Source organism: Lepus europaeus, chromosome 6 (assembly GCF_033115175.1).
Source record: "Lepus europaeus isolate LE1 chromosome 6, mLepTim1.pri, whole genome shotgun sequence".
NCBI classification, from domain to species: Eukaryota; Metazoa; Chordata; class Mammalia; order Lagomorpha; family Leporidae; genus Lepus; species Lepus europaeus.
This window is the reverse complement of record NC_084832.1, coordinates 74,914,280-74,926,949: the sequence shown is the minus strand read 5'-3', so window position 1 is coordinate 74,926,949 and position 12,670 is coordinate 74,914,280. Positions and strand designations below refer to the sequence as shown.

At 37.0% G+C, this 12,670-nt stretch overlaps 1 protein-coding gene across 5 annotated transcripts in view; it reads left to right on the top strand.

The window, feature by feature from the left end:
* Positions 1 to 12,670, top strand: part of PDS5B (PDS5 cohesin associated factor B) — a 203,743-nt gene that overhangs the window by 180,508 nt on the left and 10,565 nt on the right. For 3 of the 5 annotated variants that reach the window (XM_062194389.1, XM_062194385.1, XM_062194384.1), the window contains exons 28-31: positions 356 to 475; positions 1,431 to 1,493; positions 2,009 to 2,154; positions 4,810 to 4,915. In XM_062194389.1, coding sequence (XP_062050373.1) covers positions 356 to 475; positions 1,431 to 1,493; positions 2,009 to 2,154; positions 4,810 to 4,915 — 435 coding nt within the window. The remainder of the gene's footprint in view (positions 1 to 355; positions 476 to 1,430; positions 1,494 to 2,008; positions 2,155 to 4,809; positions 4,916 to 12,670) is intronic. The other 2 variants (XM_062194387.1, XM_062194386.1) reach the window with 1 other exon arrangement.

The following is a 12,670-nucleotide window of genomic DNA, read 5'->3' as shown; positions in this document are numbered from 1 at the left end:
AGCCAGGAGCTTGATCTGGGTCTCCCACACGTGTATAGGGGCCCAAACTCTTGGACCTTCCTCCACTGCTCTTCCAGGCTCATTAGCAGTGAGCTGGATGGGAAGTGAAGCATTGGGACTTGAACCAGTGCCCATAAGGGATGCTGGCACTGTAGGAGGCAGCTTAAACTGCTAGGCCACAACACCAGCCCCGTTATTCTGTTATTAGTAGAAACAATGATATAAGCCAAAGTGCTTACACTGACCATTGGTTTAGTTTACTGTTTATACTGATGCATGCTCTAGAATTAATCTTAATTCACAGAGTCTATGATGCCAACTCAAGTACCTAATTTTTGTCTTCATACTGTTGCAGAAACTATATACTGTATGTGATGTTGCTATGAATATCATTATGTCAAAGAGTACCACGTACAGTTTGGAGTCTCCTAAAGACCCGGTACTACCAGCTCGTTTTTTCACCCAACCTGACAAGGTAGTTATTTTTGATTTTGTTTGTATAGGTTGAAATGCAATGTATTGTCAGTATTACATTATGGAAAGACCAGGAAGAATTAGTATCAAGAGTTGGCCCAATCCTAATGGTGTAGAAATGTTGCCATGAGTTTTAAAAATATGGTTTAAGATATGAATATGGGCCAAACAGAAGGATACAGATAAAGTTCAGAGATTATTTACGATGATGTAAAATTTGTGTTCAGTTTTAAGCCAGTCTAAGAAGATGTGATCAAAATGGATTTTTGAGTTAATGTCCATTGATTAAAAAATGGAGAAGAGACTGCTGATAGAGATGTGGTCTGAAATAACAAATCCTTGATTGGGATTTATAACTGGATGAGGAACAGACAGAGAAGAGACACTGGAACAGGACCAAAACCTTGGGAGTATAAGAGAGTTTCGCAAACCTCTCTAAAAAATTCAAGTGTTGTATGAGATGTGAAAGGTTTTCCAAAATTTTTCTTTAAGCATATTGAAAAACTGTGAGTCTGGCAACCACCATGCTCTTTTTTTTTTTTTTTTGTTTTTAAAGCGAAATATGAATTAAGGTCTCAACAATATATAGAAGTGTAGAACAGCCATGTAAATTGTCCAGTGGGTCAAAGAGCTATCTACTTCAGGCATTTACTTTGGTCTGAGCAAGGTACCGGAGTATCCATGGTGTCTTCACTGGAAAGTTATGCAAGAAGCAGGGGCTTTCCAATGAACTTCTGGGTCTGTAGTGAGTTCAGCTATGTTTTGTTAATATTTTAGTTGATATAAGCTCAGGTTAAACTTATTATAATAGTAAAATGAATGGCTGAAATTTTGTTTTAATTGATTTGTTTTAAGTATAACAAAAAAACTGATTTATACTTTTTGGTTTTTGAATCACTTCATAGATATGATATTCCTGTATTTACCTTCTGCTTCTTTTTTTCTCTTGCTTGTAGAATTTCAGTAACACCAAAAATTACCTGCCTCCAGAAATGAAATCATTTTTTACTCCTGGAAAAGTATGTTTTGAAAATCACTTTAATTTTTGTGTGGTTTATTTTATTATGTTTATTAGCATAATTGAGTTACTTTGTATTTCTTTAAATATTTATGTGTCTAAAGGAAGAAAATATCATCCTTAATTATCTTCAATTTACTATATAGATGCAAGCTAGTATGCATTCACTTACATTTTAGCTTGTAATAAAGCCTAAGAGACTTGATCCTTAGACTTGTTATGTTTATATCAGGATAAAAATAAATAAAATTCTCTGTCCTTCTGTAGCAGGAGTCTAATTATTAGTTTCTTTGTTGCAGGCCTTTTCCTGCAAGTAATCAAGAATCTCAGCTGTTAGGCTCTTTATATTAAAGTTTCTAATTCATTCAAGGGACAAAGCATAATCCTGATTTTTGCTTAAAATATACATATTTTTAATGATTACATGTAAATATTTTGACAGAGATATTTACAGTTTTTTTACATGTACTTTTAAAAAATTTTTACCCAAATAGAGACCTGTTTTTCTCATTTCAGCCTAAAACAACCAATGTTCTAGGAGCTGTTAATAAGCCGCTTTCATCAGCAGGCAAACAATCTCAGACCAAATCATCACGAATGGAAACTGTAAGCAATGCAAGCAGTAGCTCAAATCCAAGCTCTCCTGGAAGAATAAAAGGGAGGTAAGCGCATAAGAAGTATCATACTTTACATTGAAGGATCCCAACAAGGCTATCAGAGATAAAATGATGGAACCCAGATTTTCAGTATCAGTAAATTAAAATTATAACTTTTCTATTTAATATTGGTAGTCACAAGTTCATATTTATTTGCTTGCTCATTTTCAATAGGTATGCCATTTTAGTGTTTTTATGTTTACGCATGTTGAGGTAATCTGTGTTAATATGGTTGAACTACTTCCAGGCTCAGTGTCTAGCACTTGTAAAACTGTTACAGTGTGGTACATCTATACAGTGGAATATGTAGTCATTAAAAATGATGAAGTTTGAACTAGTATAGGAGAGTTTCTACAATATATTTGTATTGAGTTAAAAAGATAGTATGAAATAAAAAGGTTTATATTCACATTTCTTGAAGTATGCTTAGAAAGTTCTTGAAGAATACACACAAATCTAACAGTGTTCATGATAAGCTAACAGGAAGGAAATCATGTTACACTCTGGTATATTTTGCTTAAAAATACAATTTTAAAGTGATTTTTTTTCATTTTAAGAAAAAGTAATAGTAATTCAGTATTTTACTGATTTTAGTATAAGGGTTCAGGACACTATCCATTAGCAACATAACATTGTACAGTACTAAAATGTCATTATTTATTTATTATAAAAAACTACACTATCTTTTGTGTTGTCCATAGCCATTTGATAAAGGGTGAAGTCACTGTGTTATGTCTTACCAATTTTTTGTAATGAATATGTTGTTGAATGGCATTTAGTACAGAAGAAAAATTGTGCCTTTAGCTTTTATTTATTTTAGGTCCTTGTATTAATGTCTAGATTTTAGTGGCTAATATTTAAATAACCCTTCAGCTATAACAAAGTTTTCCAGTGGATAGTTTCATACATAACCTCACCAAAAACTTTCCATCAGCATATTTCCTAAATTAGTGATTTTTCTCCTAGACTTCCTGATTGTAGTCAGATGATGTTATTTGCCCAGTTATATAGGTTGAGAGCCTTAAAATTATCTTTGACCTCTTCCCGTACTTATAATTTGTTCAGTTATTTTGTCAAATTTTTTTTTACAAAATTTTCTACTTTTCTGTTATCATTTAGTTAATTCTCTTTTTAAAAGTCTTGTAGTGTTTCACTGTTTCCCTTCCTTAGTCCTCTTACTCTCTCACTATGTATGTTGTATCACCACTAAATAACTTATTTTAAGTGCTGCTGTTTTCGTGTTATTCCATTGCCCAGAAATCTTAATTGGCTCCCTTTGTTTGTGTTCAAGACAGTTTCACCCTGTCCTCTTTTCCTGTTGTTACTTGGTACAAATGTATACTAATTTTCCTAATGTACCTTTTTTGTGTACTTTTCTTTAAACTTTCTTCCATCCTTTGCCAAATCTATCTTGTTACTTTTTTCCCTCCATATCCTATCACTCTCTCCGAGGGAGTGATCTTGTTGTGTATGAGAGACCAATTGGGCTAGAGAGTAGAAATGAGGGGAAAATGATTAGAGATGAAGTTTAGCGGTAGCCAGAATATGTTTGAACCCTGTGAACTGTGGTTTGTAATGTGGATTTTTTTTTGAAGTGTGATTAGAAAATGTTGGTGGAGTCTTGAGGTCTAATTTTAGCTTTTAAAAATATTTCCCTGGTGATTTGTGGAAATTATACATAAAGGAGCTAGAATTGAGATAGAAAAGCCAGTTTGGAGTCAACTAACAGTAATATCTAGGGAAGAGATAAAGAGGGAGGAACTGATAAATAGTCAAATTTGGGATTTATGTTGATGTTAGACCCAGATGGTCTTGGTGATGTATTGACTAGATGTGAACAGTTAGGGAAAGGAAGGATGTACAGATGCATTCTGAGCTTTTTGCTTGAATAAGAACCATTCCCTGAGATACAGAAGCCTGGAAGAACAGCAGGGTGTGTGTGTATGTTTGTGTGTTGGGGAAGTGAGGAATGTCTAAATAACTTTTTAGGCTGTGTTAAAGTTCAGGTATCTGTTAGAAGTTCATGTTGTTGAGTGAACAATAGAATATGTGACTTTAGAATTCATGGTAGCTGGATTAGAGTTTGAGGTTTAGGATTCAACAATGTATAAATGGTTAAAAGCCAGATAAAGATGATACCTCTCAAGACAAAAGGCTTAGACCTTTATACCAATTCTTGAGATTGTGCATGTGAATTTCATTTAACAAGTATTTATAGAAGGCCTATTCTATGCCAGGTACTGCTTCAAGTGCTTAGCCTACATTGCTAAGTAAAATTGACAAAAGATCCATGCTTACATTTTAGCAGGGAAGGTGATCAGTAAATAATTTTTTAGAGAGTGTTAAATGCCATGGAGAGAAAAGTGGAATGGAAATAGGGAGGAGCAGGAGACAGGCCAGGTTTCAATTGGCCAGTCCAACCAACTAACAGAAAAGTTTTTATTTGGTTTATATTCCTACCCTAAAATAGAATGTAGGTTTTAAAAAATTAGGAAGAATATTAAATTTGTAAGTTTTTCATTTCCCTACTGTATTAAATGACCTTCATTGCTTGTGGATTTGGTGCTACATATGATAGAGTATAACTGAATCCCTAGGGAACAGAAAAAGCTTTTAAACTTATTTTATTATAATAACAATTACAAATGTTTATATTAAAAGGCTTGATAGTTCTGAAATGGATCACAGTGAAAATGAAGATTACACAATGTCTTCACCTTTGCCAGGAAGAAAAAGTGACAAAAGGGACGACTCTGACCTTGTAAGGGTGAGATATTTGGTTTAATTTTATAATAATTTAAATAAATAATATCACCATATAAGTAATAATTTTTACACTGAAACCAGTTGACATCATATTTAACTTTTTTTATGGCCTTGGTTACAAATTTGGCTTTATAATTATTTTCTACTGTGTAATGGGACTGTATGGATTTATGTGTTTCTTGTTATTCTGATAAATAACCCTATTTCTTCAAGTCTCTAGAATCAAACATGCCAATTCCATTCTTAGAACTACTGTTCTCCCCACCCCACCCCCCATTTGATTGTTTTGGGAATTTGTTTTTGTCATTGTTTGCTTGTTTTGCTTTTTTAGTGTGTTTAGACTTAGCCTTGGAAAAGGGGAATGAAATGAAGGTCCTTAAAGTCTCCTCCATTTAGTTGATTTCTTGGACATTTTTACCATAGCTGCTAGTAAAGGTAGGAAATCTTAACACTTTTCATAGTCTTTTTTTCAGTTTATAAATATTTTTTGTTTATTTGAAAGGCAGGATTACAGAGTACGGGAGTGTTAGATCACTCCCCATATGACTGCAACAGCTATGGGCTGGGTCAGACCAAAGCCAGGAGGACTTGAACTCCAGCCAGGTCTCCCATGTAGGTGGTAGGGCCCCACGTACTTGGTCAGTCTTCCACCGCTGTCCCAGATACATTTGCAGGGGGCTGAATTTGAAGTGAACAGCCTGGACTCAAACCAGAGCTCAGACGGGATGCTTAACACACTGCACCACCACGCTTGCTTCAGTTGTTTTATTTTTAAAGACCTATTTACTTATTTGAAAGAGTTAGAGAAAGAGACAGAGAGAGATGTTTAATTTGCTTATTAACTCCCCAGATGGCCGCTGGGGCTGGGCCAGACCGAAGCCAGGAGCCAAGAGCTTCTTCCAGGTCTCCCACATGGGTTGCAGGTGTCCAACACTTGGATCATCCTCTAATGCCTTTTTCAGGCCATTAGCAGGGAGCTGGATTGGAAGTGGAGCAGCCAGGAGATGAACTGGCACCCACGTAGAATGCCAGCATTACAGGTGGCAGCTTTACCTGTTATGCTGTAGCACTGGTCCCACTGGCCCCAGTTTTTAAATCTTAATAGAAATGATAACTTGTATGATAGTTACAGTTTGTCATTTGAAGACCAATTTGTTAGAATTTTAGTACAGATAGAGGTATCTTTGTCAATAACTTCTCGATGGACTTAATAATTTGACTCGTTTTGACTTTCCAGTTAGCTCTAAATGTTTTCTAAATAACAGATTAGTATCTCTGTGGACACTTATTAGCTTTGATGGAGTAAATGATCTTGCCCAAATGAATTGTTGCTGCTGTTTTATTGTTATTATGATTAAGGTATTTTTTTAAAATTCATTTTGATTTATTTGAAAGTCAAGGGTTACAGAAGAGAGAAAGAGAGATTTCATTCCCTGGTTTATTCCCCAAATGGCACAATAGCCAGGGATGGGCCAGACCAGATCCAGGAGCTGGGAGCATCTTCCAGGTCTTCTGCATGAGTGCAGTGGCCCAAGCAGTTGGACCATGAAACTGCTTTCCCAGATGTATTAGCAGGGAACTGGATCAGAAGTGGAGCAGCTCGGACTCTAAACTGGCACCTATATGTGATGTTGACATCACAAGTGGTGGCTTCACCTACTGTACCACAATGCTGGCTCCCTTAATATATGATTTTAAGATTTATTTATTAGAACTGGTGCTGTGACACAGTAGGTTAAAGCCAGGGCCTGTAGCTTCAGCATCCCATCAGCATCATTTTGAGTCCCTGCTGCTCCACTTCCAACCCAACTCCCTGCTAATGTGCCTGGGAAAGCAGCAGAGGGTGGCCTAAGACCTTGGGCCCATGCACCTATATGAAAGACCTGGAAGAAGCTCCTGGATTTGGCCTGGCCCAGCCCTGGGCTCTTGAGGCCATCTGGGGAGTGAACCAGCAGATGAAAAAAAAGACTTATTCTAAAGGGCTGAGTGTCAGAGCTATTTGAAAGAAATTCATTGAGTTTCAGGAAAACACAGAGAAATGATTAATATGCTGACAGAGAAGTCAAAGTAATTTTTAACAATCAGGGGTAGACATTTGGCCTAGCCGTTAAGGTGCCTGCATCCCATATCATTGTACCTGGATTTATGTCTTACCTCTGCTCCTGATTCCAATTTTTTGCCTACTGTGCACCCTGGGATACAGCAAATAATGACACAAGTAGTTTAGTCCTTGCAAACTGTGTGGGAGACCCAGACTGAGCTCCTGCTTCCTGGTCTTGGGCTGGCCCTAGTTGGCCATTGTGAGCATTCCGAGTGAAAGAGTGGATGAGAGCCTTCGCTCTCTTTGCTTCTCAAGTAAAAAAGAAGTAAAAAATACACAAATCCTTGAGATGAGAAGTACATTAAGCAAAATTAACATAATAGAAGGCATCGGTAGCAAAATGGATCAGGCAAGGGAAAGAATTAATTTGAAGACAGGCTACTTGAAAATACACAGGAGAAAAAAAATAAAAGGAATGAAGAAAGTTTTGGAGACAGCATTTAAAGAACAAATAACTGAGATACTGGAGCTCAAGAGGGACTTGAGAAGTTCAGTGGAATACAAAGCATATTCAAAGACACAATAAGAGAAAACTTCCCAAACTGAAAGGAAAGCACACCTATCCAGACACAGGAAGGTTGGAAGTCATCAATAAGATTCAGTTCAACCAAGTTTATCTCAAGACATACTATGATCAAGCGCTCCAATGTTAAAGATAAAAGGTAAAGAGAGAGGTGAGCATTTGGCACCGTGCTTATGACGCTGGCACTTGCATCTCATATCAGAATGCTTGTGTTTCAGTCCCAGCTCTGCTTCAAATTCTGACTTCATTCCAGTGTGCCTTCTGGTCCTTGGCCACCAATGTTAGAGACCTGGATTGAGTTTCTGACTCCTAGCTTTGGCCTGGCTCAGCCCTGGCTTGGCTGCTGGGGACATTTGAGGAGTAAACCAGAAGACTGGAAATATCAGTTTCTCTCTCTCTCTTTCTGCCTTCCAAATAAAATAAATAAGTAAAAAAAAAAATTTGAAAAGGAAATAAACTTCTTTAAAAAAAAAAAAAAAAAAGACAACGAGAATATTCTCCAAGCTTGCAAGAATAAAGAAACAAGTAACACATAACATAAGAGTGTCTCAGTTTGCATTTGCATCCATAAAGTCCTTTGTTTCAGACCTTCAAGAGAAGTTTTTCTATTTACATCCAAAAAGCCCTTTGTTCCAAGAGGAGCAGAGGTGGGGAAGCAAGACCCATCTCCTTAAAAACCCCCAGCCTCAACTGGACTGCGCGCTCAGCTCTCTGCATCTTTGCTGAGGGCCCCCCCCCCCCCGCCCCCCGGCCTCACCCATGCAGCCCTGCTCTCCCCCAGTCTGAGCGACTGGGCACTCTCTCTCAGGTCCTGTCTGGAGAGGTGCCCATCTGTTTTTACGGATGTCCCTACCCTAATAAACTTTGCTACTTCTACCTCCCACTTTAAAAAAAAAAAAAAAAAAAAAAGAGTGTCTCAGTTTGCCTTACAGCAGACCTCTTGGCAGAAACATTACAGGTCGTGAGAGAGTGAGTGGGATGAGACTTTTGTAGTACTGAAGGAGTACCCATTAACGCTATCCTTTCAGTATGAAGAAGGAATAAACACATTTTCAGACGAACAAAAGTTGGAATTTCTCATCATCAGACCTGCTCTACAAGATGTATCAAACAGTTTTTTGAACTAAAAATACTTACTAACAAGTAAAAATAATATCAGAAGAAGGACCACTCATTAAAAAACAGCCTAGATATAATTCCACATATTTACATCAAACTGATTCTCAACAAAGACTCCAAGAGCATGCATTAGAGAAAGGACAGTCTACTCTTAAAGAGTCTTGGGGAAGTTGGATATTCATATGCAGAAGAATTTAAGTAGACCCCTATCTTTCACCAAATACAAAATGGATTAAAGACCTAAATGTAAGGCTTAAACTATTCAAAGAAAATGTAGGGGAAAACATTTCTGCATATTGGAATGGACAAAAGTTTTATGGACAAGATCCCAAAAGCACAGGAAACAAAATAAAATTAGGGTTAGGGGATTTCATCAAACTTAACAACTGCCCAGCAAAGGAAACATTAACAGAATCGAGAGACAGCTTACGGAATAGGAGAAAACAGTTGCAAACCAGATATATAGCAAGGGGTTAATAACTAGTGCGTATAAAGAACTCAGTTGAATAGGACAGGAACAGATAATCCAGTTATATAAAGGACAATAGACATGGGGATTTTTCAAAGGAAAACATGCAGATGGTCAGGTATATGCAAATATGCTTAATATCGCTAATTATAAAGGAAATGCAAATCAAAATCACAATGTGATACCACCTCATTCCAGTTAGATTGGCTGTTTCAAAAAGAACAAGAGCTGGTTAGTGTATTAAGAAAAGGGAATGTTCGAACACTGTATCTAGAAATGTAAATAGTACGGCTGTTACAGAAAGCAGTATGGCAGTTTTTAAAAACAGTATTAAAAAAGAACCACTATATGATACAACAATCTCATTACTAGGTATATAACCAAAGAAAATGGACTCAGTCTGTTGAAGAGATATCTGTACTCCCACGTTCATTGCAACACTATTTACAACAGCCAAGAAGTGGAAACAGCTTAAACATTCATCAAATGATGAATGGATAAAGAAAATGTGATATATAACAAATAATGGAATACTACTCATCCACAAAAAGATGAAATCTTGTCATTATGTTAAATGGGATCAACCAGGCAATGAAAGACAAACGTGGAACCTAAAAAAATTGATTTTGTAGAACTTGAGAGTGGAATGGTGGTTACCAGAGGCTGGGTAAAGGTAGGAAATGGGAAAGGTTGATTAACTGGTATTAAGTTAAACTTAAGTAGGAGAAAGAAGTTCTGGTGTTCTCTTACACAGTAAGATAACTATAGATGATCCTGATGCACTGTATATATAATTTTTTTTTAAAGCTGAAAAGGATTTTTAATGTTTTTACCAAAAAAGAGATGATAAATATTTGAGGATAAAATGAGCAACCTGCTGCCACCACTATTATTTAATATTATTTTAAAATATTTGATCAATTGAAAAGACAGAGAAGTTGTCAGAGGTATAACAGTGAAAAAGAAGACACTAAACCATTGCTTTTGTAGTCTTAGAAAAATAAGAAAAGCAATTGGAAATGGAATCCATCTGTAGGTGTGTGTGTGTGTGTGTGTATGTATATACATATACACACATATATACACACACACATCTAACCAACTTTGGTAATTTTACTATACAGATATGAACTTGGGGAAAAGGGGACTTTCTTCATCGTAGTAATCACTGCAGCAATAAAATAAAGAGATCGTTCTGCACATAAGCTTAAAAAGGCAAACTAGCTTCCTGCTAATGCATACTCTGGGAGGCATAAGTAATGCTGACTCAAGTAATTGGTTCTTGTCATCTGTGTGGGAGACCATGCTTGAGTTTATAGTTCTATTGTGGCCCAGCCCTGGTTGTTGTGGGCATTTGAGGAGTGGATCAATGGATGACATATATGTCTGTCTTTCTCAGTTTCTCTACTTCTCGGGTAAACAAACAAACAAGAATAGGTGACACTTAGGTGGAGAAAAATCTTGAAACTGAAATACTTAGAAGTCTTTTTTTTTTTTTTCTTAAAATTGTTAACACATTCAATATAGTTCATGAATACAATTCTAAGGATATGATTTTTCCCTCTCTCCTCCCACCCTTCCTTCCTCTCCTTTTCTAAGTTTTTGAGGTAACATTTTAAATTTGTATTACATTAAAAAGACTTAATGCTTCACCTAATAAGAAGTTTCACAAGTAAAAAGCAAAAAGACCCTAGCATAGTGGGGATATAGAAAATGGCTGTTAATAATAATTGAATGGAAAAATAATCATTTCACCCCTATAGGGTAAATTTTAAGCTAATCACAGATCATTAAAACTATAGTATTATAGCATTCTTAACCATTGGTTTGACAAAGGTATGAAACAAAGTTTTACAAAACCACATTTGCACAACATTGATACACAAGGCCTTTCTGTTTTGTTTTTGTTTTTGTTTTTGTTTTTTTAAAGATTTATTTATTTATTTGAAAGAGTTACACAGAGAGAGAGGTCTTCCATCTGCTGGTTCACTCCCCAGTTGGCCACAATGGCCTGAGCTGAGCTGATCTGAAGCCAGGAGCCAGGAGCTTCTTCCAGGTCTCCCACATGGGTACAGGGACCCAAGCACTTGGGCCATCTTCTGCTGCTTTCCCAGGCCATGGCAGAGAGCTAGATCAGAAGTGGAGCAGCCAGGTCTTGAACCGGCGCCCATATGGGATGCTGGCTCTTCAGGCCAGGGTGTTTACCTGCCGTGCCACAGCGACGACTCCCCCAACCCCTCCCTTTTTTTAAAAAAAACTTTTAGCTCACATAGAGAACATGCAGTATTTGTCTTTTTGTGTCTGACTATTTCACTCAGCATCATGACCTCCAGGTGCAACCATTTTGAGGCATTTGGTAGAATTTATTTTTTATAGCTGAGTCCTATTTAATTTTATATGTATACCACATTTTCTTTATCCATTCATCTGATGATGGACCTTGGTTGTTTCCATACTTTGGTGAATGTGAACAGTGCCGCTATAAACATGGTGATATAATGTGTTTGTATGTACCCAAGAGTGGGATTGCTGGATCGCATGGCAAGTCTATTTCTAGTTTTATAAGAAATCCTGTGCTGTTTTCCACAGTGGCTGCACTAATTTACATTCCCACCAACAGTGTCTAAGTGTTCCCCTTTGTCCACATCCTCATCAGCATTTGTTATTTGCTGTCTTTGGATTTTAGCCATTCTGACAGGGCCCACTTGGTCGTGGTATATGATCTTTTTGATGTGGTTTTGATTTTGGTTCGTTAGTATTTTGTTGAGAATCTTTGCATGTATGTTCCTTAAGGATGTAGGTTTTTAGTTTGCATGTCATGTCTTTGGTTTTGGTATCAAAGTGATGAGAGTTTGGCAGAATTCCATCCTATTCAATATTTTGGAATCGTTTGAAAAGCACTGATAGGTCTAAGGGATCACACAAACAAGACTAGTATCTGCTGATACTAACTGATAGAACCAAAAAAGGAGAGAACAATCCAACATGGGAAGTAGGAGACACAGCAGCAGACTCATAGAATGGCAGATGTCCTAAATAACACTCTGGCCTCAGAATCAGCCCTTAAGGCATTCGGATCTGGCTCAAGAGCCCATGAGAGTATTTTAGGCATGGAAAGCCAAGATACCATGGAAAAGAAAAGAAAAAAGAAGAAGAAGAAGACCTAAATGAAAGATCTCTGCAAGTGAGATCCCAGTGGAAAGAACAGGGCCATCAAAGTAGGAGGTACCTTTCTGTGAAGGGAGGAGAGAACTTCCACTTTGACTATGACCCTGTCAGAATAAGATCGAAGTCAGCCTACCCTAAAGGCTTCCATAGCCTTGGCAACTCATGACTAGAGCCTAGGGAGATTACTGATGCCATAAACAAGAGTGTCAAATTGTTAAATCAACAACAGGAGTCACTGTGTACTTACATCCCATGTGGGATCTGTCCTTAATGTGTTGTCCAATGTGAAGTAATACTATAACTAGTACTGAAACAGTATTTTTACACTTTGTGTTTCTGTGTGGGTGCAAACTGATGAAATCCTTACTTAGTATAT